Source organism: Eschrichtius robustus, chromosome 13 (genome assembly GCF_028021215.1).
Source record: "Eschrichtius robustus isolate mEscRob2 chromosome 13, mEscRob2.pri, whole genome shotgun sequence".
Lineage (NCBI taxonomy): Eukaryota > Metazoa > Chordata > Mammalia > Artiodactyla > Eschrichtiidae > Eschrichtius > Eschrichtius robustus.
Genome location: NC_090836.1, coordinates 31,317,570 through 31,344,557, shown reverse-complemented (window position 1 = coordinate 31,344,557; position 26,988 = coordinate 31,317,570). Strand labels below are relative to the sequence as shown.

The following is a 26,988-nucleotide window of genomic DNA, read 5'->3' as shown; positions in this document are numbered from 1 at the left end:
AGGGTGGGTATCTTTCCTTTTCATGATCTTAGAGGAAAAGCCTTCAATCTTTTATCATTGAGTATGGAGATACTTGTGTGCTTTTCATAAATGGTTATTATTATGTTGATGTAATTACCTTTTATTCCTAGTTTGTTGAGTGTTTTTATCTTGAAACGGTGTTGAATCTTGTCAAATGCTTTTTCCACATCAATTGAGATAATCACATGATTTTGTTTTTATTCTGTTACTGTGGTATATTAAATTTATTTTAATGCCTGAGCCATCCTGGCATTCCAGGAATAAATCGCACTTGGTCATGGTGTATAATCCTATTGATGTGCTGTTGAATTCAGTTTGCTTGTGTTTTGCTTAGGATTTTTGCATTAATATTCATCAGGGATATTGGTCTGTAGTTTTCTTGTGTTGTCTTTGTCTGATTTTGGTATCAGGATAATGCTGGCTTTATAGAATAAACTTTGAAATGTCCTCCCCCACCCTTTTCAATTTATTGGAAGAGTTTTAGGAAAATTAATGTTAATTCATCTTTAAATGTTTGAGAGAATTCTTCAGTGAAGCCATTTGGTCCTAGACCTTTTTTTGCTGACAGGTGTTTGGTTACTGATTTAGTCTCCTTACTAGTTATTGGTCTATTCAGATTTTACATTTCTTCATGATTCACTCTTGGCAAATCATGTGTTTCTAGGAATTTATACATTTATTCTAGGCTATCCAGTTTGTTGGCCTAAAATTATTCATAGTATTCTCTTAAAATCTTTTTTTTATATCTGTGGCATTCATTGTAATGGCCCTTCTTTTGTTTCTGATTTTATTTATTTGAGTTTTCTCGTTTTTTCTTAGTCTCATGAAGGGTTTTTCAATTTTGTTGATCTTTTTAAAAAGTCAACTCTTTTATTGAATTTTTGGTATTTTTTATATTCTCTGTTTCCTTTATTTCTGCTCCAATCTTTATTATTTATTTCCTTCTGCTAGCTTTGAGTTTACATTGTTCTTGTGCTTTTTGGGATTTTTTGTTTTTGTTTTTTTAGTTCTTTGAGGTATAAAGTTAGGTTGTTGATTTATAGTCTTTTTTTCTTTTTTTTATACATGCATTTGCAACTATAAACTTCCCTCTTAGCACTGCTTTCACTGCATCCCATATGTTTTGGTATGTTGTGTTTTCATTTTCATTTGTTTCAAGGTATTTTCTAATTTCCCTTGTGACTTTTTCTTTGACCCATTGGTTGTTTAAGAGTGTGCTGTTTAATTTCTACATATTTGTGTATTTTCTAATTTTCTTTCCACTAGTTATTTCTAAGTTTTTCCAGTGTTATTGGAAAATATACTTTATAGAATTTCAAGCTTCTTAAATTTTTTAAGATTTGTTTTGTGGTTTAACATGTGGCCTCTCCTGGAGAATGTTCTGTGTACACTTGAGAAGAATGTATGTTCTGTGGTTGTTGGGTGGAGTGTGCTGTATATGTCTGTTAGGTGCAGTTGGTCTGTAGTATTGTTCAAGTCCTCTATTTCTTTATTGATCTTCTGTTCAGTTCTATATTGTGAAAGTAGAGTATTGACGTTTCCTACCATTATTGTATTGATATATTATCTTTTTTAATACACTGCTGGATTTTTGTTTAATACCATTTTGTTCATATTTTTTGCATACAAAATACTAAACTAATAGAATCCAAATAGTAAAGGTGTTGTCTTTATTATTGTGCAATTCTAAATATCCTCTTTTTCCTATTCTTTCTTTTTTTTTTTTTGATAATTGAGGTTTCAGAAATGTTGTAAAAATTGCCTTTTGTCATTAATCTCAGACTCAAATATTTTTGTTGATAAATGTGATGTATTTTACTAAATGTTCTATGACATAGTATGTGGTCAATCTTAGTAAATGTTCCATAAGTTAAAACAAATTTTGAGGAAATTCCATGGTGGTCTAGTGGTTAAGACTATACTCTTTCACTGCTGAGGGTGTGGGTTTAATCCGTGGTGAGGGAAGTAAGATCCCACAAGCTGTGTGGCACTCCCCCCGCCCCCGCAAAAAATATAATAAGTAGAAATCACTGAGACGAAAGATGGTCCTTGACTTGTTGGTAGAGTGAGTTTTACAGGTGAAGTCTGAGTGAAATAAAACATCTGTTATGGATTCAGGATCTAAAAGGGTGGCTCTATTGAAAAGTGGCAGGAATGATGAAATTAGAGACTTCACAGTGGCTGCATTTTATGACGATTATTGTGTCATAATTAATGTTTGAAATTATTGTAGGACCTATATAGAACCACTAGAAAATGGAAGGCTTCATGATTGGAATTCATAATCAGATCAATTTCTATTAATGGAGAGGATAAATTAAGGGCATAGCAGCCTGAGATCAGTTAGGAACAAGAAAACTGCAGTAAGCCAAGCAACAGTGTAAAAATATGAAGTTACTAAAGGCAGTGGAGAAGTGGTAATGGAGAAGTAGTAAGAGATATGTAAAAATATTACAGTTAGGAAAAAAACTCAGCTGTAACAATCAAAAAAAGACAAAACAAACCAGATCAAACCAAAACAAACCACTAAGTCTCTCAGAGGCCATTTATTCTTCATGTGCTCAGTTCTGGAAAGGATTACTCATTTCTAATAATACTCGAATAATATCTTTGTTTGGGGGATGAGTTCTATTATTCTTTCTCTGTGCCACAAAAATAGGAGAATACAAGTATAGGAAACTATTTTAAAAATTGGTTTGGGGGGTAAATTTCTATTTTGATATAATTTCAACTGTACAGAAAATTTACTAGATTATTACCAGAAACTCTTGTATGCCCTTTACCCAGAATGTTTACTTTCGACAGACGTTAACTTTGTCATATTGCTTTATCATTTTCTTTCCCACTTCCCTCTCTCTCATCCACCACTCTCATATTCCAATTTTATATATTTTTTCGGAACCATCTGAGAGTAATTTGGAAACGTTGTCAGAGACATTGTGCTCCATTTCCTCTAAATACTTGAGTGTGTATTTCTTTTTTTAACATTAATTTTTATTGGAGTATAGTTGATTTACAATGTTGTGTCAGTTTCTGCTGTACAGCAAAGTGAATCAGTTATATATATATATATATATCTCCACTCTTTTTTAGATTATTTTCCCATATACATTTCCATTACAGAGTATTGAGTAGAGTTCCCTGTGCTATACAGTAGGTTCTTAATTGTTGTGTTATATATACAGTAGTGTGTATATGTCAATCCCAATCTACCAATTTATCCCTCCCTCTTTTTTCCCCCTTGGTAACCATATGCTTTTTTCTACATCTGTGACTCTATTTCTGTTTTATAAATAAGTCCATTTGTACCATTTTTTTATATTCCACATATAAGTGATATTATGATATTTGTCTTTGTCTGACCTACTTCACTCAGTATGACAACCTCTAGGTCCATCCATGGTGCTGCAAATGGCATTATTTCATTCTTTTTTATGGCTAATATTCCACTGTATATATGTACCACATCTGCTTTATCCACTCATCCATTGATGGACATTTAGGTTGCTTCCATGTCTTGGCTATTGTAAATAGTGCTGCAATGAACATTGGGGTGCATGTATCTTTTCAAATTATGGTCTTCTCCAGATATATGCCCAAGGACTGGGATTGTTGGATCATATGGTAGCTCTATTTTTACTTTTTTAAGGAACCTCCATACTGTTCTCCATAGTGACTCTACCAATTTGCATCCCTACCAACAGTGTAAGAGGGTTCCCTTTTCTCCACACCCTCTCTAGCATTTATTGTTTATAGATTTTTTGGTGGTGGCCATTCTAACTGGTGTGAGGTGATACCTCACTGTAATTTTGATTTGCATTTCTCTAATAATTAGTGATGTAGAGCATCTTTTCATGTGCTTTTTGGCCATCTGTATGTCTTCTTTGGAGAAATGTCTAGATCTTCCACCCAATTTTGATTGGGCTGTTTGTTTATTTGATATTGAGCTGCATGAGCTGTTTGTGTATTTGGAGATTAATCTCTTGTCAGTCACTTCGTTTTCTTTCTTTGATCCACCTCTTAGAGCAGCCTTCCCCAACCTTTTTGGCACCAGGTGCCGGTTTCCTGGAAGACAGTTTTTCCATGGATGGTGGGGGGGATGGTTCAGGTTCTAATGCAAGCAATGGGGAGCGATGGGTAGGGCAGATGAAGCTTCACTCTCTCGCCCACTGCTCACCCCTTGCTGTGGAGCCTGGTTCCTAACAGGCCATGGACCTGTACCAGCCCGCAGCCTGGGGGTTGAAGACCCCTGTCCTAGAGTAATGAAAATAAAAGTAAACAAATGGGACCTAATTAAACTTTAAAGCTTTTGAACAGCAACGGAAACCATAAACAAAATGAGTGTGTATTTCCATTCTTTTCTTTTGAATTTTCTAAATTCTTAAATTCTAATGTCTGTTATAAATAGCTATGTATGGATTTTATTTTTTATACAGAATGTCAGTCTTGGTTTCTAATCTGTAGCATTCAGTTCATTAACATGTACTTTTTTAACTGTTGCTCTGGATTTATTTCGATCACTTATTTAGTGTTTCTCATGTGCTTCACACTTTTTTTTCTTTAGTTTCTTTTGAATTGGTTATATTTTTAAAACACCATTTCACAATCTTTCTTTTCTAACCTTTAGATTACAAAGTCCTTAAAAATTGTAGTTTCCTAGGAATTTCCAATATATTTACTTAATTTATCAAATTCTATTTACTTTAAAGAATTTTTTACTTTCTTCCTGAATAATACAAGAACATCAGAAGATTTTAACTTAAATTCTCACCCTCCTGATCAATGCTATCATTATCATTTGTATTTGTTATTTTAGTTTTTAACATTACTATTATTGATTTTCTTATCAATAATATTCATTAAGATTTTAAGTCAATATTTATTAAGGTTTTTCATATTTACCACTTCCCTTATTGTTTCTTCATTCATCTCATGTTTGATCATTCTCCTTCAGCTTGAAGTCCATCCTTTAGAAATTCCTCAAGACAATGTGCTTGGCTGTAAATTCACTCAATTCTATTTTGTTTAAAAATACCTGTAGTTCATACTTGTTCTTAAAAGAGATATACTGTATAAAATCCTAGAGTGATAGCTATTTTCTTTCAAAACCATTCAAGATATTTTTTCAATTGTATTGTAGCTTCCAATGTTTCTTCTGAGTAGTCAGCTCTTAATTTAACATTCTTATCTTTGTAGGTCATCTGTCTTTTCTCTTTGGCTCGTTTGAAGATATGCCATTTTAGCTCTGGTGTTTTGACATGTCCTTAATATGTGTATAGGTATAAATGTACTTTTATTTATGTTGCTTGAAATTCATTGGACTTTTTGAATCTGGAAATTGATGTTTCTCAACAGTTCTAGCAGTTTCCTGGCCATTCTCTCTTCAAATATTGCATCTCCTCTATTCATTTTTTCTTCTCCTTCTGGACCTCTGCTTAGATGTACATTAAAACTTTTACCTTTTCCCTCCATGTCACTAAACCTCTTTGCAATTTTTCCCATATCAGCCCCTCCATGCTGCATTAGTGATAAATTCTTTATACCCATCTTTCAGTTCACTAATTCTTCTGCTGTGTATAATCTGCTGTTAAATCCATCTACAGTCTCTATATTATTTCTAGAAGTCCTATTTTTTCTCCATATATTCTTGATTATTTTATAGTTCTTTGCTAAGTCCTCATATTTCCATTCTTCTCTATATATTATGTATATTATACATACTTACATTGTGTATATTATACATAATATTTTTAGGGTTCTAAGTCTGTGTTAGATTCTGCAGCCTGCTTTTCCTGGAGAGTTTAAAACATGGTACATTTTTTCTTTAGGGTTTTGAGATATTTTAGAATGAGCTCATACATACTTTAAAACTTTTAATGTGATAGTATTTTGAGATGTAGTTTGAAGGCAAATTCTTCCAGACAGATTTTATACTTACCAACTAACTGTGATCACTTGAATTAAGCTGAATTCTTGGTTTGAAGTTTGTAATTACCCAGGTAGTTAAAATTAAGGCAGCAAGCCTGGTTAAGGTCTGAATTATTAGGAGACATTTTTTTCTCTTTCATTAATCACCACATTTTAAGGCATGGATTTATTTTGTAGGTCCCTCCAAAGTAAATGTTTTTATCTAATTTATGCTACATTCAGGCAATATAGTCATTGTGATCTAAGCTTTATGCTATGAGTTGTTTATTTATTGAATTCTCCACCTTGTGAGTACTCCCTCACCTTTCTTTTTGGTCTCTCATCTTTATGCTCTAAGGATCCATAAATTAATGCAACCATTATGGAGAACAGTATGGAAGTTCCTTAAAAAACTAAAAATAGAACTACCATATGATCCAGCAATCCCACTACTGGGCCTATACCATGAGAAAACCATAATTCAAAGAGGGACATGTACCACAATGTTCACTGCAGCTCTATTTACAATAGCCAGGACATGGAACCAACCTAAATGTCCATTGACAGATGAATGGATAAGGAAGATGTGGCACATATATACAATGGAATATTACTCAGCCATAAAAAGAAATGAAATTGAGTTATTTGTAGTGAGGTGGATGGACCTAGAGTCTGTCATACAGAGTGAAGTCAGAAAGAGAAAAACAAGTACCGTATGCTAACACATATATATATAGATTCTAAAACTAAAACAAAAACAAAAACATGGTACTGATGAACCTAGTGGCAGGGCAGGAATAAAGACGTAGACATAGAGAAAGAACTTGGGAACATGGTAGGTGGAGGGGGAAGCTGCAGTGAAGTGAGTGTAGCATCGACATATATACACTACCGAGAGTAGCATCGACATATGTACACTACTGAATGTAAAATGGTTAGCTAGTGGGAAGCAGCAGCATAGCACAGGGAGATCAACTTGGTGCTTTGCAATGACGTAGAGATGTGGGATAAGGATGGTGGGAGGGAGAGGCTCAAAAGGAAGGGGTTATGAGGATATATGTATCCATATGGCTGATTCACTTTGTTGTACAACAGAAACTAACACAGTATTGTGAAGCAATTATACTCCAATAAAGACCTATTAAAAAAAAAAAAAGCCCAAGATTAAACTCTCCAGGGTTTACCTCTGTCTTTCTGGCTTTCCATCTTCAGTTTCTAATTGGTCCTTACTTTTCTTTCCAGGTTATCAGAGCATTTATAAATACTTTTTGCAAATTTTCAGCATTTTAAATTATTTTCAGGTAGATGCTCAGTCAGGGTGTCTTAGATTGCCGTAATGCTGAGAGTGGAAATCTTGTGATTCACAAATAGGAAAAAAGAAGAAAAAAGTACAGCTGGATTAGAAAAATTAACTGATTACTGACAATGGAGGGATGCTAAAAATGATGTGAGTATTTTCTTCAAATGACAGTTATTATCTGCATTGCCACCTGCAGTTGATGCATGTGCAAGTTCTCCCAACACAACCAGTACTGGAGAGCATCATCTCTTTCAATGACTGATAACTTAATACATGTAAAATTGCACCCCATTTTTATTTCAGTAAGAATCTTCATTTTTATTGTGACCAGTCTACTAAATGCTTATCCACTTATTAAATTTTGTCTTGCTTAAAAAAAAAGATGTGTTTAATATTCTATGAAAAGACATGCAAAGATAAATTAATTGATCTCTTAGTCATAAAGACCTGGAGAAAATGTCACATACAAACTGGCATAGATTATTGGAGTTGAATCATATTCTTGAGGACCAAAACACTTGTTTGGCTCTAATTCCACAATTTGTAGTTCCTAGGAAAAACAGAAGAGTCTGAGCTATGATTAGTGATAGGACAAAAGAAGCATGAAGTATAACTTTAGAGCATTAGGATTACTCTTTGGAAGATTCTCCTGGATTGTCTCTGTATTCCCTCAGGTAAAGCAGGAAACCATGCACATACCTTGCATTATCCTAGTGCACTTTGCTCTTGGTGTCAGCTGGAAGCTATATGAGCATAAATATTCCATAGACGTTTAGAAAGAAAATTGGGTGGAAGTTTTGCTTTGCTTAATTTTGCTTATGTATTATATGTTTTCCTGATATATTGAGTGCCTGTTATGTATAGATATTTAAATCTGTCGGTTTACAAGAGCTTTATAATGTGAATTTTTCTCTTATAGAGTTTATAATCGACTTGGGGAAAGAAGGGTAAAAAATATGTGCTTGTAAAAATTTAGCAATAATTAAATGCTAAACCTGTGGTACTGACTTTAAGTGCAATAGGAGCACAGAGAAGGCCAAGTTTTGTGTGAGGTTGACTGGGATAAGGTTTCCTGGAACAAGTAAAACTTCCTCTGGGGATGTAGAAATTTTGGGGCAGAATAGGGAAAAGTTTAACACACTATGGTATGCCAGGGTGTGGGAATTGGCACAGAGCAAAAATAAGAGCAAATAAATAACCATGTTGATGAAAGAAGAAAGAAATATTGAAAACCAAGATTAGGAATACGTTTTAATCACATAATAGAAATCTTAGAAGTCATGGGAGACTATTTCATATTATAGATACTACATTATATTATATTAATTATATATGATAGTGTGAAGCTATTGAAGATTCTTGGGCAAAGGACTGACATGTTGAAAGTGCTCAAAGTTTAGCTTTATCAATAAATGTGGATCTATAGGATAAACTCAAATTTGAAACTAGGAATATATTTTGTTAGAGCCCACCTATTAGTAGTATGCTTTTTGTTTGGTTATATAAAAATAAAATGTATATTTAATATTCATTTATATTATATACTATTAATATAAAATATCATTGTATTTAAGTTGCTTTTTGTTGTTTTAGAGGAATTCCAGGGAAGAAATGTGGTACAATCATCCTTACAGCAGAGGAATTAAACTGTTGCAGAGTAAGTAAATATTTCTTTGGATGAAAAAGTATTTCCAATACTTCTTTGAAATGATATTTCTCAAACTATACTTAAATGATTTTTCTTGAGTAGTTTTAGCAAAAAATAATTAAAACTACATTATATAATTCTAAATTCATAAAATATCATTTTAGATACTTAGTACTTTAACCAGAGAGACTACATTCTATAGTCCAAATAGGATAATCAGTTATTTTAACAGTCTTTTTAATGAATAGAAATTATGAAAATAAAACCTAATGGTAATATCATTTGGGGGGGCATTAATATAAGGAATTGTCAATTGTATCAACCAATTCAGTTCTTGCAAAAATTTGAAGATTTTATGTGTGATACTGAAGGAATATGTCTAGTCACTTGACTGTAACCATTTTGCATAACATACTTGTTTTTCTGTATTTCTAATTGAATTAATTCAATATTCATATATGGTCTCATGTTTTCTTAGCTTGGGAAGCCCACATTTGTAGAAATAACCAGCTACCACTCCAACTAAGAGTATAATGACATAGAGTGCATATTCATTAATCTTAGAAAACTGCTATTTTTAGTTGTGATTTGCTGATCTAGTCTTCTTTCATACTTCTCGTCTCTGAATTTGTATATGTATATGGTAATCTGTGTTTGTATAATGAGGGAGGAAAGAGAAAAAGAAATTCAAGGTCAATAAGATGCATGTTCTTTATTGTGACATTAACATGCTATTTTGTCAAAGTCTTGATATTAAGAATATTTTGTATGAATATGCTAATGAAGAAATTATTATGAGTTCTAATTCAAAATAGAACCAAGATATCAAGGTCATAGATTGAGTATTGCCAGGCTGCATCTTAAACATCTTCTGCTTTCAATTCTGTTGTTTTGCCTGGAGGAACAAGAAAATTATAAAGCCTCCATGCAAATGAAGTAGAATATGTTACTTAGTGATCCAGAGGCATTTTCACCATTCTTTATACTAATAAAGCTTTAAAAACATCTGGAATTATCTTTTAATATTACTTATTAATAATATTAATATTATTTACATATTTCCCACACTTAGAAATTATAGATCTAATATTTTTAAATTGTTTAGAATCTTGATCTAACTTCACTTATGTATCCTACATTCTGATTCTTAGCTACGGACACTGATAATCAGCATTAAAATAATCATTGAAATAATATTATTATGCTAGTATAGTAGAAGAAACAAGTGTGTTCAAAGCAATGACCATAGTTAACTTCATACAATGCCTTTTAAATGTGCATTTTATGCTACTTTAAAAATATCAGGCATTATCACTTAGAATTTGGAATGAAGTAATTTTATTTCAATTTGACATTATACAAATTGACACTTATTTTCTTGAAAACACATTACCATTTGTTAGCTTGAGCATAAACTTTGGAATCAGGACGCCTCAATTTCAGTATTATCTCTTCCACTATTCAGCTGAGTGAAATTTTTTGGAGCTTTAATTTCTACATTTGTTAACAGCTAAAAGTCTTTATACAGACATACCTCATTTTATTGTGCTTCACATATATTGCATTTTTTACAAATTGAAGGCCTGTGGCAGCCCTCTGGTGAACAAGCCTATCAGCACCATTTTTCCAACAGCATTGCTCACTTCTAGTCTCTGTGTCACATTTTGCTAATTTTTGTACACTATCAAATTTTTTCATTATTATTACATTTGTTATGGTGATCTGTGATCAGTGATCTTTGATGTTACTATTGCAGTTGTTTTTGGGCACCACAAAATTAATAAATATGTGTGTGCTGACTGTTCCACCAACTGGCCATTCCCCTGTCTCTTTCCCTCTGCTCAGGCATCCTTATTCTCTGAAATGCAACAATATAGAAATTAGGCCAATTAATATCTCTATAATGCCCTCTAAGCATTTAAGTGAAAGGAAGATTCACACATCTCTCACTTTAAATCAAAAGCTAGAAACGATTAAACTTACTGAGAAAGGCATGTTGAAAGCCAAGCTGAGATAGGCTGAAAGCTAGGCCTCTTGGGCCAAACAGTTAGTCAAGGTTGTGAAGGCAAAAGAAAAGTTCTTGAAGAAAATTTCACATTCTACTCCAGTGGGCACACATATGATAAGAAAGCAAAACATCCTTATTGCTGATATGAAGAAAGATGTAGTGGTCTGGATAGAAGAACAAACCAGCCACAACATTCCCTTAAGCCAAAGCCTAATCCAGAGGAGGGCCCTAGCTCTCTTAAATCCTATGAAGGCTAAGAGAGGTGAGGAAGCTGCAGAAGAAAAGTTCAAAGCTAGCAGAGGTTGGTTCATGAGGTTTAAGGAAAGAAACTCTGTCCATAACATAAAAGTAGTACAAGTGAATCAGCACGTGCTTATATATAGAGAAGTTGCAGCAAGTTATACAGATGTGCTAACTAAGATAATTAGTGAAGGTCACTGCACTAAATAACAGGTTTTCAATGTAGATGAAATAGCCTTATATTGGAAGGAGATGCAATCTAGGACTTTCATAGCTAGAGAGGAGAAATCAGAGCCTTGCTTCAAAGTTTCAAAGGGCAGGCAGACTCTCTTGTCTTGCAGCTAGTGACTTTAAGGTGAAGCCAATGTTGATTTACCATTTAGAAGATCCTTGGGCCGCTAAGAATTATGCTAAATTTGCTCTGCCTGTGCTGTATAAATGGAACGACAAAGCCTGGATGACATCACATGTTTACAGCATGGTTTGCTGAATATTTTAAGCCCACTGGTGAGACCTACTGCTCAGAAAAAAATGATTCCTTTCAAAATATTACTACAAATCTACAGTAATCAAGACTGTATGGTACTGGCACAATAACAGAAATATAGATCAATGGTACAGGATAGAAAACCCAGAGATAAACCCACGCACATATGGTCACCTAATTTATGACAAAGGAGGCAAGAACATACAATGGAGAAAAGACAGCCTCTTTAATAAGCAGTGCTGGGAAAAGTGGACAGCTACATGTAAAAGAATGAAATTAGAACACTACCTAACAGTATACACAAAAATAAACTTGAAATGGATTAAAGACCTAAATGTAGGACTGGACACTATAAAACACTTAGAGGAAAATCACTCTTTGACATAAACCACAGCGAGATCTTTTTTGACCCACCTCCTAGAGTAATGAAAATAAAAATAAAAAACAAAGGGGACCTAATTAAACTTAAAAGCTTTTGCACAGAAAAGTAAACCATAAACAAGACGAAAAGGCAACCCTCAGAGTGGGAGAAAATATTTGCAAACAAAGCAACAGACAAAGGATTAATCTCCAAAATATACAAACAGATTGTGGAGCTCAATATCAAAAAAAACAAACAACCCAATTAAAAATTAGGTGGAAGAACTAAATAGACATTTCACCAAAGAAGACATACAGATGGCCAAGAGGAACATGAAAAGATGCTCATCACTAATTATTAGAGAAATGCAAATCAAAACTACAATGAGGTATTACCTCACACCGGTCAGAATGGCCATCATCAAAAAATCTAGAAGCAATAAATGCTGGAGAGGGTGTGGAGAAAAGGGAACCCTCTTGCACTGTTGGTGAGAATGTAAATTGATACAGCCACTATGGAGAACAGTATGGAGGTTCCTTAAAAAACTAAAAATAGAACTACCATATGACCCAGCAATCCCACTACTGGGCATATACTCTGAGCAAACCATAATTCAAATAGAGACATCTACCCCAGTGTTCACTGCAGCACTATTTACAATAGCCAGGTCATGGAAACAACCTAAATGTCCAACAACAGATGAATGGGTAAAGAAGATGTGGCACATATATACAATGGAATATTACTCAGCCATAAAAATGAACGAAATCAGGTCATTTGTAGAGACATAGATGGACCTAGAGTCTGTCATACAGAGTGAAGTAAGCCAGAAAAAAACCCAAATATCGTATATTAATACATATATGTGGAATCTAGAAAAATGGTACAGATGAACCTATTTGCAGGGCAGGAACAGAGACATAGATGTAGAAAACAGACATGTGGACATGGGGGGAAGGGGAGGATGGGACGAATTGGGAGACTAGGATTGACATACATGGACTACCATGTGTAAAATAGATAGCTAGTGAGAACATGCTGTAAAGCACAGGAAGCTCAGCTCGGTGTTCTGTGACAACCTAGGTGGGTGGGATGGGGGTGGGGGGTGGGAGGGAGGTCCAAGAGGGACGGGATATAGGGATACATATAGTTGATTCACTTTATTGTACAGCAGAAACTAACACAACATTGCAAAGCAATTATACTCCAATACAAAAATAAGTTAAAAAAACAAAACAAAACAAAAACCAAAATATTATTGCTCATTGACAATGCACCTGGTCACACAAGAGCTCTGATGGAGATGTACGAGATTGATGTTGCTTTCATGCTTGCTAACACAACACTCATTCTGCAACCCGAGGCTCAAGGAGTAAGTTCGACTTTCAAGTCTTGTTACTTAAGAAATAATACATTTCCTAAAGCCACAGCTGCCACAGATAGTGATTCCTCTGATGGATCTGGGCAATGAATTGAAAACCTTCTGGAAAGGATTCATCATTCTAGATGACATTAAAAACATTCGTGGGGAGAAGCCCAAATATCGACATTAACAGGAGTTTGGAAGAAGTTGATTCCAACCCTCACAGATGAATGACTTTGAGGGGTTTAAGACTCCAGTGGAGGAAGTAACTGCTGATGTTGTGGAAATGGCAAGAGAATTAGAATAGGAAGTGGAGCCTGAAGATTTGACTGAATTGCTGCAATCTCATGATAAGACTTAAACTGATGACAGGTTGCATCTTATGGATGAGCAATGAAAGTGGTTTCTTGAGATGGAATCTACTGGTGAAGATGTTGTGAAGATTGTTGAAAGGACAACAAAGGATTTAGAGTATTACATAAGCTTAGTTGACAAAGCCACAACAGGGTTTGAGTGGGTCGACTCTGATTTTGAAAGAAGTTCTAACTACGGGTAAAATGCTATCAAACAGCATTGCATGCTACAGAGAAATCAATCCTGAAAGGACAAGTCAATTGATGGGACAAGTTTCATTGTTGTCTTATTTTAAGAAATCGCTACAGCCACCCCAAACTTCAACAACCACCACCCTGATCAGTCAGCAGTCATCAACATCGAGGCAAGACTCTCCACCAATAAAAAGATTGTGACTCACTGAAGGCTCAAATGATAGCATTTTTAGCAATTGAGTATTTTTAAATTAAGGTATGTACTTTGCTTTCTTAGACATAATGCTATTGCACACTTCATAGACAACAGTATTACCTCCTCCAGATGGTTACGTTGCAGAATTAAAAATGGGCCATATTTGAGAAATGGGTAAATTATAAATTTACACAAATGTTTATTTTCAGTGTGGCAATCCTAATTATCTCAACCATAGTTTATTTCAAATGCAACTTTTGTGATATATCTTGTCAAATTCTAGAGTAAGAATTAAAGTAATTTTGAAGTCATATTGGAAATGTTTCTTCACTCAGTATTTTTAAGGTAGCTTGAAATTGTCCACAAATAATATTTTTCATTCTGATTGATTGATTCAAAAATATTCACAAAATGTATAACGTGCTAGTCCCTGGAAAGGAAGCTTGGAATACAATGGCAAGAAAATACAACAACAAGCAACCCTTGTCCTTTTCCCTAATAAACATGTAGTTTGTGGAAAAGACGGACATTAATCAGATGACTGTATAGGTAAATATTTCATGATGTGTTCTAAGTGATAAATATGAGAGAGTACCATGGAGAATCATAATTTATATTGGGTGGAGGTAACTTCGGGACTCTTTGAGAAAATTCCATTTTAGCTTAGACCCAAGTAATGGTTTGTCAGCCAAAGGGTAAGATTTGGAGTACACAGCTTGTATAGGGCCCAAAGAGGGAAAGAGTGTGTCTGGTGTGTGTTAGTTAGCAAGGGGATGGGAGTTGGGGAATGATTGAGATAAAACTTTGCCAGATAAAGGTGGAAAAGGCTGCTCAGAGTTTGTTTGCTGTTGGGCTTTTGTAGACAATGTTAAAGATTCTGTGTTTATCCTAAATGCAAGGGAAAGCCTTGAATAATTTTAAGTTATGAACAAAATTAATTTCTTTGATGTTTTAAGTCCATTACTCTCTCTGCTGTATGGAGAATCGATTGGATAGGTCCATGAAGGTGGATCTATGGATTGGATAAGTGGAAGAGGGAGAAAGGAATAAATGCCAATGTGCATGTCCAGGTGAGAGAAGAGGTTGGCTTGGACTAAGGTGGTGCCTGTGTAGCTGGATTGAAGATTTGAAAATTTTTTTAGAGATAGAATTATGCAACTTGATGATGGATTGGATAAAAGGGCAGGAAAGGGAAGAGTCAAGGACAACTTCCTTGAGCACTTTGGGTGGATGATGAGTCACGCATGAGTTGGGAAAAATTACTGGAGAAGCAAGTTTGATTTGAACTTGTTAGAAATGCCTTTGAACATTTAAGTGGATTTCTTCAATAGGAAGTTTGTTACTCTGGTGTGGAGTATTAAAGAAAGGTCTTAAAATTCTCTCAGGGTGGCATTAAGCATAAGAGTTTAAAAAAAAAGACTGTAATGATGCTTGTATATTTCTAGAAGTAGTAAATGCTTGTTTTTTCGCCAGAAATTAGACTTGTTTTGTGCTTGATATGGGTGGAATCTCTCCTAAGTTATTAACTTGAGTAATTACAAAAAATATTTTCCCCAAGTTTATATCATTTGGTGCATTGAAAGAAATTTTTTCTGTTGAGTCAGTTACTCATTTTGCAAGCCTTATGAAATATAATTTGAAAAACTACAATTTGGTATTACATTTACCAGTGATCATATGAAAAATCATGTTTTAATAATATTTAGTCTCTTTGAAGTTTTAGTCAGCATTTATTTGAAATATACACATTTCAGGATTCTACTAAGTATTTTAAGTACATCAGAATGTTTTTTGGTAATTTGTGTTTTGTTTTAGGTGCTTTGGAAAAATGTCTTAAAGGAGTGATTTATTTCTGTGGCAAGAACAATAAAAAAAAATTGTACTTAAAAAAAAAAAAGAACAATGTCTTTGTCCCATGTTCTTGGAAAACCACTTTCTCCTAAGGGTATTTTAATATATGTGAAGATACTTAATAAGTATTTCTGAACTCTGCAAAATGAAGTGGTGAATTAACGTTTTCACCAAGTAATATTTAAAACTGTGACTTCTTGATTTAATGTGAATTACTTTGACCCTCCACCTGCTTCAAAAATTGTTAGCATCTCCTTTCAGTTAAAAAACCAAACAAATCTAAAATACTGATTTTAATTTTTAAATTACTATATAATTTATACCCTTTAAATATTGCTTATCATCATTGAATAATGTTTAACTTCCTTGATTTATGATACCTCATCTTGTTTACCTTTAAGCTAAATCATGTAAGTTATGAGTGCTTGAGTCTATAAATTGATAAAAATTATTGGTTTGACAAAATAATTAATAAGTGATTTAAATTACAGGTGAAAATGAAAGTGCTTTACTTTACTTCAAGCCCTATATAATATGTTATTTTCAAATGTAGCTATTTAGAAATTGTGGTACACTTTTATATAATTAAGAAGGAACCTTTTTTCCCCTTTAGATAGCAAACTGTGTTGTCAGTCTGGATCTGTCTTTTACTTCATCTAATCATCTAATGAATCTCAACATCTAATACATTGTAGATACGTAGTAGATGCTTAGTAAATATTTCCTTAGGAAATTAAAAAAAAATTTCTAAAAATGTACACCTGAATAACTGAAGATACAAATAGAGATCTTGTATTATAATATTGGGTACATAGAATTATCCAGTTTAATATCACTTTTCTGGGGCAGGAAATGTTGAAGGGTTTTAATAAGTAATAGTTCTGTGACTAGAACAAAAACTTCCAGGAGTCAATTTTTTAGTCTTATAGTCCTTTAAAAACAATTTTATGTTGTTTGGAATTCTCCCACATTTGGCCATTTGTATTAAAATGGAAAAATTTGTTTTCTTGTCAAGTCTTGCTTGTGATCTGCAGTTTCTAGTTATTTTTAACCCAGGTTTTGAGCTGTTTTATTAATTTTGTTTGTAGGATGCTGTTCTGATGCAATTTTGTGCGAACAAACTGGACAAGAAGGACTTATTTGGAAAATCAGATCCTTTTCTTGTATTTTATCGAAGTAATGAAGATGGCAGGTAGATTTATCTTTTATGAATTTTAAGGCTATTATAAGTATGACTTCAAATTATCACTTTTTCTCAGATATTCATATTAAATAGATAAACAGTAAAATATTTTGGTATCCAAAAAATTGATTTGATTTTTTATTCTCAATAATAATGTGTAACTTTCTGGCATTTTATATGTTTTGTTTGATATTTATAATGAATGATTTTCATCTTCATAGAAACATTTCCTCTTTACTTTTCCTAAAATTATATTATTGCCTTAATAGAATGGAAGATTTATATGTTTGTGGAAATCTAAAATTATGAAACTAAAGTATTTTGTTATAGAATTGAACCCTTAAGCCAATTTCTTGGAGAAGGATATGGAGTTTAGGGGCTGCTTTTTATACTACAGGGTTTTTTCAATGATATCTAACATTCAGGAAAATTTTTCATTACCCTCTAGTAATTTGAATATTTTACTAGTTACGATTAGACTGGTTTCTATGTGATTTGAAAATGTATTATAGAGTTATAATTTATTTTAATTTTTTATTGAAGTATAGTTGATATACAATATTATATGAGTTACAGGTGTACAATATAGTGATTCACAATTTTTAAAGATTGCATTTCATTTATAATTATTTTACAATATTGGCTATATTCCCTGCATTGTACTATATCCTTGTAGCTTATTTTATACAAAATAGTTTGTACCTCTTATTCCCCTACCCCAACATTGCTCCTCCTCTCTCCCCTTTCATCACTGGTAACCACTAGTTTGTTCTCTATATCCATGAGTCTGCTTCTTTTTTGTTATATTCACTAGCTTGTTGTATTTTTTAGATTCCACATATAAGTAATATCATACAGTATATGTCTTTCTCTGTCTGACTTATTTCACTTAACATAGTATCCTCTAAGTCCATCCATGTTACTGCAAATGACAAAGTTTTCATTCTTTTTTTTATGGCTGAGTAGTATTCCATTGTACAGAGTATAATTTAATACATATGACTCTACCATGAAATACATTTTATTGTTATCTTCTATGATTCTTATTGTATTGTCAGTAGTAATGAAAAAGTTTAATGGTTAAATTTATGAGCTAAATAAGGTCCTGCTGCTTAGGTGTAAACCGTGACCCCACTACTTAATAGCTATGGGACCATAGGCAAGTTTTTAAACTCATATGACACTCAGTTTCCTCATCTGTAAAATGGGCTATGATCATAGTTATCTCCCAGGGCTGTTGAGAGTATTAAATGAGTTACTACACAAAAATCATTTAGGAGCTTCCCTAACATAAGAATTATGTTAGCTGTTATTATTATTATTATTATCTTATGGTATAATGTTTCCTCCTCTGTTTTCCTCAACTGTGCATAATAAAATATTAGCTAAAGAGAAAATGTCATTTGGAGATTAAAATGAGGGGAATAGAATGTAAAAAAAAATGTAACCTGCTACACTTATAAATGAAATTATACAACATGTTAATGTTATGTAATAAGTATAAAATGGTACATAAAAATAGAAAGTTTGCTATTTAAACTGATTATACTGAGCAATATAAAATGAAGCTTTACATAGTGTACGATTTTTGCTGATGCAGCTACTGGGCAACTGTTGGTTATTTTTGTTATGGTATCATATCGTTGGATTTTGCATGCTTCTTTTCTATTTTGGTGGTAAAAATGTTAGAGTAGCATTTGCATCTGAACACTAATTTACCCATGTGAAAAATATTGGACAGTGGAGAAAATAAGCATATTTTCCAGTCATTTCACAGTTAGGAAAAAAACTAAAGAATTGTTCAAATTTTCTTGAATTAAAAAGTTCTTATGTTTCCTCCTGTTTGAATGACTTATTTCCTGAATTTTCTATTTTATTCTTATTAGTTTTCTTAGAAATATTTGTTGTACAATTATAGAATTTCAGTCTATCATACATTTAATGCTACTGGTAAGAGATATATTACAAAATTTATTATGCTTATAAAAATGGTATTAACTTGATTAAATAAAATATAGAGTGCAACTAATCCAAAAATCTCAAATCATTTAAAAATAACTATTGCTAAAATTTTGTGAATCTCAATTCAGAAAACTTTCCACTTGCATTTACACACAGAAAATAGTTCGCCAGCTAGATCCAAATATATATATTAGGGCATATGTATTAATGTATTAATATACATATGTTTTGTTCTGATGAGTTTTGAATGAATAAAAATGCTTTTACTCCTCACTTTTTATGTGTGTCTTTGTAACTGCAAAGACTTTATCTTCATTTTTAACATGTATTTGAACATGGAGCTACTTCACAAATTGCTTGTTGCCTAGTGTTTGAGGCTCATATTATAAGAAAGAGTAAAACTTAATTTCAACTGTAAGCATTAATGAAAATCCATAATAATATATGATTATAAATTCTTATTTTCTTGCTTTCACATGATTTAGTAATTTGACCTGTATTCATAATTAGCTAATAATTTTCCTTTGATATAACTGTTTTTTGGTAATTGGCTTCATTTAAAGTATTTTAACACAGGTTATTTAATAAAAATATTTTTCTTAATAATGCTATGGGTAATACATATATACATACACATTTATATTTATATAGCAATATCCTGAATAGTAGAAAGAGCTACCTCAGACTCCTGTTAGAATTTTCACTAATTACACTACTGCTGGAATTACTGGAGAGATTTTGCTGTCTATATAACATCTAATGCTTTACAAATGAGAATGATTAATAGAAGACAGATGACTACCTCCCTTAAAGTAGCTCACTAAGAAAGTGAGTCACTTTATTAAGAGAAGAAGTTTCAAAGTATTTAATTACTATGGCTGATAATACTAGGAATATGACAGAAATTTTGATTTAACTGTAAGCAAAAAGGCCTAGAAGTCAGTAGATTGTTGAGCATGTTCGTTTGAAGATGGTTCATTGGTTGCTCTATCTCTATCTAGCTCTCTATCTATCCATTTAATCTATTATCTATCTATCACCCATCTTTCATCTATCTATCTTCTACCTACCTATCTAGATACCTGTATAGCTAGGTATCTGTATCTATCACCATACCAAAGATTGGTATATATTAGAATATGATATAAGAGAAGAAGAGAAAGTCCCTTTGTAAGTCTTTAAGAATGTGTAGTGTTATGAAGATAGGCAGATGCCTGTTTATGAAAACAATATACATACTTTTGTCCCTATGAATTTTTCTTAACTATTTTTGTGTACTTTTGCTTTTTCTCATGATTCCCTCTGTTTTTCTCCTGCCTACTTCTCCCTTATCTCCTTTAATTTTCTTCCCTCTGCTTTAGATATTTTGATTAACCTTTTATTTATTTATTTTTTTAACATCTTTATTGGAGTATAATTGCTTTACAATGGTGTGTTAGTTTCTGCTTTATAACAAAGTGAATCAGTTATACATATACATATGTTCCCATATCTCTTCCCTCTTGCGTCTCCCTCCCTCCCACCCTCCCTATCCCACCACTCTAGGTGGTCACAAAGCACCGAGCTGATCTCCCTGTGCTATGCGGCTGCTTCCCACTAGCTATCTATTTTACATTTGGTAGTGTATATATGTCCATGCCATTCTCTCACTTTGTCACAGCTTACCCTTCCCCCTGCCCATATCCTCAAGTCCATTCTCTAGTAGGTCTGTGTCTTTATTCCCGTCTTGCCACTAGGTTCTTCATGGCCTTTTTTTTTTTTTTTTTTCTTAGATTCCATATATATGTGTTAGCATACGGTATTTGTTTTTCTCTTTCTGACTTACTTCACTCTGTATGACAGACTCTAGGTCCATCCAACTCACTACAAATAACTCAATTTCGTTTCTTTTTATGGCTGAGTAATATTCCATTGTATATATGTGCCAGATCTTCTTTATCCATTCATATGTTGATGGACACTTAGGTTGCTTCCATGTCCTGGCTATTGTAAATAGAACTGCAATGAACATTTTGGTACATGGCTCTGTTTGAATTATGGTTTTCTCAGGGCATATACCCAGTAGTGGGATTGCTGGGTCGTATGGTAGTTCTATTTTTAGTTTTTTAAGGAACCTCCATACTCTTCTCCATAGTGGCTATATCAATTTACATTCTCACCAACAGTGCAAGAGGGTTCCCTTTTCTCCACACCCTCTCCAGCATTTATTGTTTCTAGATTTTTTGATGATGGCCATTCTGACTGCTGTGAGATGATATCACATTGTAGTTTTGATTTGCATTTCTCTAATGATTAATGATGTTGAGCATTCTTTCATGTGTTTGTTGGCAATCTGTATATCTTCTTTGGAGAAATGTCTATTTAGGTCTTCTGCCCATTTTTGGATTGGGTTGTTTGTTTTTCTGATATTGAGCTGCATGAGCTGCTTGTAAATTTTGGAGATTAATCCTTTGTCAGTTGCTTCATTTGCAAATATTTTCTCCCATTCTAGGGTTGTCTTTTTGTCTTGTTTATGGTTTCCTTTGCTGTGCAATAGACTTTAAGTTTCATTAGGTCCCATTTGTTTATTTTTGTTTGTATTTCCATTTCTCTGGGAGCTGGGTCAAAAAGGATCTTGCTGTGATTTATGTCATAGAGTGTTCTGCCTATGTTTTCCTCTAAGAGTTTGATAGTGTCTGGCCTTACATTTAGATCTTTAATCCATTTTGAGTTTATTTTTGTGTATGGTGTTAGGGAGTCTTCTAATTTCATACTTTTACATGTATCTGTCCAGTTTTCCCAGCACCACTTATTGAAGAGGCTGTCTTTTCTCCACTGTATATTCTTGCCTCCTTTATCAAAGATAAGGTGACCATATGTGCGTGGGTTTATCTCTGGGCTTTCTATCCTGTTCCATTGATCTATATTTCTGTTTCTGTGCCAGTACCATACTGTCTTGATTACTGTAGCTTTGTAGTATAATCTGAAGTCAGGGAGCCTGATTCCTCCAGCTCCATTTTTCGTTCTCAAGATTGCTTTGGCTATTCGGGGTCTTTTGTGTTTCCATACAAATTGTGAAATTTTTTGTTCTAGTTCTGTGAAAAATGCCAGTGGTAGTTTGATAGGGATTGCATTGAATCTGTAGTTTGCTTTGGGTAGTAGAGCCATTTTCACAATGTTGATTCTTCCAATCCAAGAACATGGCATATCTCTCCATCTATTTGTATCATCTTTAATTTCTTTCATCAGTGTCTTATAATTTTCTGCATACAGGTCTTTGTCTCTTTAGGTAGGTTTATTCCTAGATATTTTATTCTTTTTGTTGCAATGGTAAACGTGAGTGTTTTCTTAATTTCACTTTCAGATTTTTCATCATTAGTGTATAGAAATGCAAGAGATTTCTGTGCATTAATTTTGTATCCTGCTACCTCACCAAATTTATTGATTGGCTCTAGTAGTTTTCTGGTAGCATCTTTAGGATTCTCTATGTATAGTATCATGTCATCTGCAGACAGTGACAGCTTTACTTCTTTTCCGATTTGGATTCCTTTCATTTCTTTTTCTTCTCTGACTGCTGTGGCTAAAACTTCCAAAACTGTGTTGAATAATAGTGGTGTGAGTGGGCAACCTTGTCTTGTTCCTGATCTTAGTGGAAATGGTTTTGATTTTTCACCATTGAGGACGATGTTGGCTGTTGATTAACCTTTTAGAGTCTTCTCTATCCTCTCTCTTTCTTTAATGTCTTTTGCCCCCAGTGACTCCTACATTGCTTTGGGTGATTCAACTTAGAGAGCCTTTGGCCACATTATATACACATATTCTCTTGAGCTCTGTCAATTTAGTAACATGATTTTCTTTAGATAGGTGAGGATACTACCAGGAAGAGTATGGCACTAATGCCATAAATATTAAATTGAATACATGATCCATTTATATTATGTTTCTATTTGATCTCTTAATGCAGAGAGACCCTTTCTTGCCTGAGAAGAGGAAAATGGACTCAAGGCCCTTTCAAAATGAGATTATTTCCTTGTGGGGCTTAGTTACAGTATGTTCACTATGGTAGTTATGTAATATTCTCATGTTCATGCCTATTAGAGGGATCCCTTGAATTTAGAACACTTCATGACTAAGGTTTTAGTGAAGGTTGAGTTTAGGTATTGTTCTAACCAAGCTTATTTAAAACATTTTATAGCTCAGTAACTGCTGCATAAATTTGCATTTAGGCAAGAACTTTTCCAGGACCTGATTGATGTCTGGAGATTGAATGATTCGGTGGAAACAATACTGGAATTTGAATCAGAAAACCTAGTTTAAGGCTCCATGGATTCTACCCCTTATTATATATTCTTGAATTGCTATCTTTCTTCCCTTTAGGGATTCTTTAGGTACATAGAGTCAACAGTTTAAAGAAAGAAAGAACCACATACTGAGTGGTCTGAATATAAATTTATTACATTAATCTTAAATAGACCCTTAGCCCTCCCCAGGAATCTTACTCCCTTTCCTTAATCCATCAGTGTTCCCTCCCTCCCAGACAGTTTAGCACTTTTGCCTTCTTCCTTCTCTGCTGGTTATCTTGCTTTCTATTTAATAAGAAAACGGAAGCAAGAGGAGAACTTCTGCAAGATCCCATCACAGCATCTACCCCTGTGCTCGACCTTCCTGAATGCTCTGCAAAATGACTATCTGTGCTCCCAAGGCCAACCCCTCCATTGATTCCCTCTATCCCATCCATTTCCATCTACTTCAGGACATTGCTCTATCTTTTATCCCCTTTCTTTCATGAATCACAAATTGTTTGCTCTCTAATGTACTTTTTCCTTAAGCATGAAACCTTGCTGTTATTTCTTTCATCTTGAAAAAAATTAAAAAGTAACTAAAAACAAACCTTTCTCTTGATTAATCTTTCCCCTTTAAGCTATCCCCAATTTCTCTTTTTCTCTTTACAGCTAAACTGCTCAAAAGTGTTGTTTATACACTCTGCCTCAGTTTCTCTTCTCTTTCTTAAACCCATTCCAACCAGATTTTTGTCTCCAGTACTCCAACAAAACTGCCCTTCTCAGGGTTACTGATGACCTTCATATTCTTAGTGACCCATGGATACTTTTCACTGTATCAATATGTCACCACAATTTTTATAGTGAGTATTTACAAAGCAGCTTTAGGATTTATTGAATTTGCAGATCATTTTTAGTAAACTCATTGCAAAATCTCATTGCTTTATGTTATGTTGAGCTAATCTTTAAAGTTTTAAAACTGCAAATCTCTTTTTATTGACTGATATAGCAGCAATAGAGGGACTGGTAACATGTATTCTGCACAAAAAGAAACAGAAGAATGACTACTAAAACAATATATTATAACTGAATCATGAAAATAACTGAAAACTTTTTTTTACAGTTTTACGATTTGTCATAAAACAGAAGTTGTCAAAAACACTCTAAATCCTATATGGCAAGCATTCAAGATCTCAGTCAGAGCTTTATGTAATGGCGATTATGACAGGTAAAATAAATGACAACTTTTCTGAGAGTTTTGAATATTCACTATAGATTTTGTATCCAATAATCTAAGTTGAATTTTAAAAATTAAGTTGGCTTCTTTACCAATGTAAGTGTGTATTTACAAAAGCATAGTTGATTTATTCAGAATTTTTTAAATAACTTTTCTTTTAATCCACAATGATTTGGGGAGGAGGGATAATATGAGAAATTAAAATTTGGTTTAACTAATTTTTCAAGAAAAAAATGTGCAAAGTGCTAAAAATATATTGAATATTTGTTTAACATATTCAAAAGTCATCCCAGAATTTTCCTTGCCTCAAGATTTTCATTTGGTATTTATTATCTTTCTAGAGAGGAATAAGTAAATATACAAGATACATAAGATTATGACTACATATGTTATAAACCCTGATTTCCTCCTGAGAATCCTATTTGACATCATTGCTCCCATGGTTGCTGAATTATAAAAGTTCTAGAGATGTAGAACAGGGAGATTCTGGTGTTTTACAAATAAGTGGGTGAAGTGGCCCTGAAGATCTTCCCACAATATACCTGAAGATTTCTTAGTATCAAAGAACTTTTCTTTTTCTTATGAAAGTTGATTGTAAGATTATAATACAAAAACCCCTATTCACCCCAAAAGATATTTTGTTTATCTTATTACTCGTATATTAGAAAAATGAAGATTTATTATATTAACAAATATCATAGAAAGAACTATTGATTGGTATATTGGTATATGTCATTAAATTTACTTTAAAATTTATTATGCTGCTTGACTGTCACTTTATTCATTTAGTAGTATCATAACTTTATTTAATTGGACTCATTCTAAGAAAGTGATTCTTATAATATGGTTCCTAGTTAGAGCATCAGCAGCACCTGATGAAACTTGTATAAATTAAATTCTTGGGCCGAACCCAAGGCTACTGAACTGGGAACACTGGGCATGAGGTCCAACAATTCACGTTTTGACAAGCCCTCCATGTGATTCTGATCCATGCTGAGTTTGAGAAATACTTCTCTAAGATAATGGTTTTGAAGAGTGGAGGAGTAGCTCTATATCTCTCCATCGAGAAGCTATGTCAAACTATAAATGCTTTTCCCATATACTTTCCTACTCTGTTTAAAGAATTAAAAATCTGTATGATTTTAGAAACCTATTTTAAGATATAAATTGAAGAATAGTATTAAAATTAGCAAAATCAACTTTAAACTATTTTGTAAAACTTGAAAGCATACACTATTTTATCTAAGAAAATCTATAACTTATTTTTTAACATTCAATCATATGTTAATTTGATCTTACTAAGTAACTTCACTCTGTGTGTATGTTTTCCCCATGGACAGAACAGTCAAAGTAGAGGTGTATGACTGGGATCGAGATGGAAGGTAAGGCATTGTCTTTTCTTTTGTTTTTGCTCTTAAAACTTATAATGCTTTAAGAAGCAAATATACTGAAATGACCACATTTTCAAATTTTAATTTTAGATTGAATATTTTTTGTCTTGTTTTTCTAAGCATTACTGAGGTGTTCACATGAGATTTTAAGAATGATTGTATTAAACTTGTGAAATAAAATAGAGGTCGTCCTTCTTTCTATTAATATAGTAAAGATTTTCGACTTGGACTTGATGAGTTCTCATTATGCACATTTACAGATTTCTAGTTTTATATCTAGAGTAGTGATTCTCAAATTTCTGTATCTCATAATCTCTCTGAAGATTCCTATAACCTTTCTACACCTATCATCCATGGGAACACACCTAAGCTCCCCCTCCAAAAAGAAAAAAAAAGACACACACCTCACAAACAGCAAAACAAAACTCTGAAATTATGTCTGGTTATTGCCAATAAAAATAGTTAAGCAGAACTCCAAAATCATGGTCTCCCTCTGCATACCACAGCATGTTAATGAGTAAAAGAATGGAACACACTACTTTTTCTCTTTCTTTTATAAGTATTTTTCCACTGTTTCTACTGTTTTAAGTAGGATTGATATTGAGGTGTTTTTAAATGATATTAAGCCAAGGGACCCAGACATGCTCAAATCTAACCTTGCTCTAGATAACTGTTTCTTTAGGTGGTTCCTGAAGGGACTGAATATACAGATACCAAAGGAGAATAAGTGGGAAATCAAAGGCACTTAATTTTACTTGGCTAGTGTTCTCCATTCCAGCCTAGAGCTCACTGGTAAACGGAGCAGAAGCATTAGGTTAAAGCTCAAAATCTAAGCAAGGTCATTCTCTCTGTGTTTTATATAAGCCAGCAGCCAAGCCCCTAAAGATGAGAATGTCTAGATACCCAAGCACTACTGTTAATACAGGAACAAATTTGATTGAAAAAGTGGCCTGTCCTGAGGAAGCACCTCCCCTTATTTCTTCTGCTTACATGGGTAGAAAAATTCATCAAGGCAAGGCCCTCCAC

The 26,988-nt window shown here is 33.3% G+C and overlaps 1 protein-coding gene across 4 annotated transcripts in view; it reads left to right on the top strand.

Moving 5' to 3' along the window:
• The window catches only part of CPNE8 (copine 8), a 294,890-nt gene that overhangs the window by 144,384 nt on the left and 123,518 nt on the right, over positions 1-26,988 (top strand). For 3 of the 4 annotated variants that reach the window (XM_068561314.1, XM_068561318.1, XM_068561315.1), the window contains exons 7-10: positions 8,822-8,885; positions 17,019-17,122; positions 24,458-24,562; positions 25,912-25,953. In XM_068561314.1, the coding sequence (XP_068417415.1) occupies positions 8,822-8,885; positions 17,019-17,122; positions 24,458-24,562; positions 25,912-25,953 (315 nt within the window). The remainder of the gene's footprint in view (positions 1-8,821; positions 8,886-17,018; positions 17,123-24,457; positions 24,563-25,911; positions 25,954-26,988) is intronic. The other variant, XM_068561317.1, reaches the window with a different exon arrangement.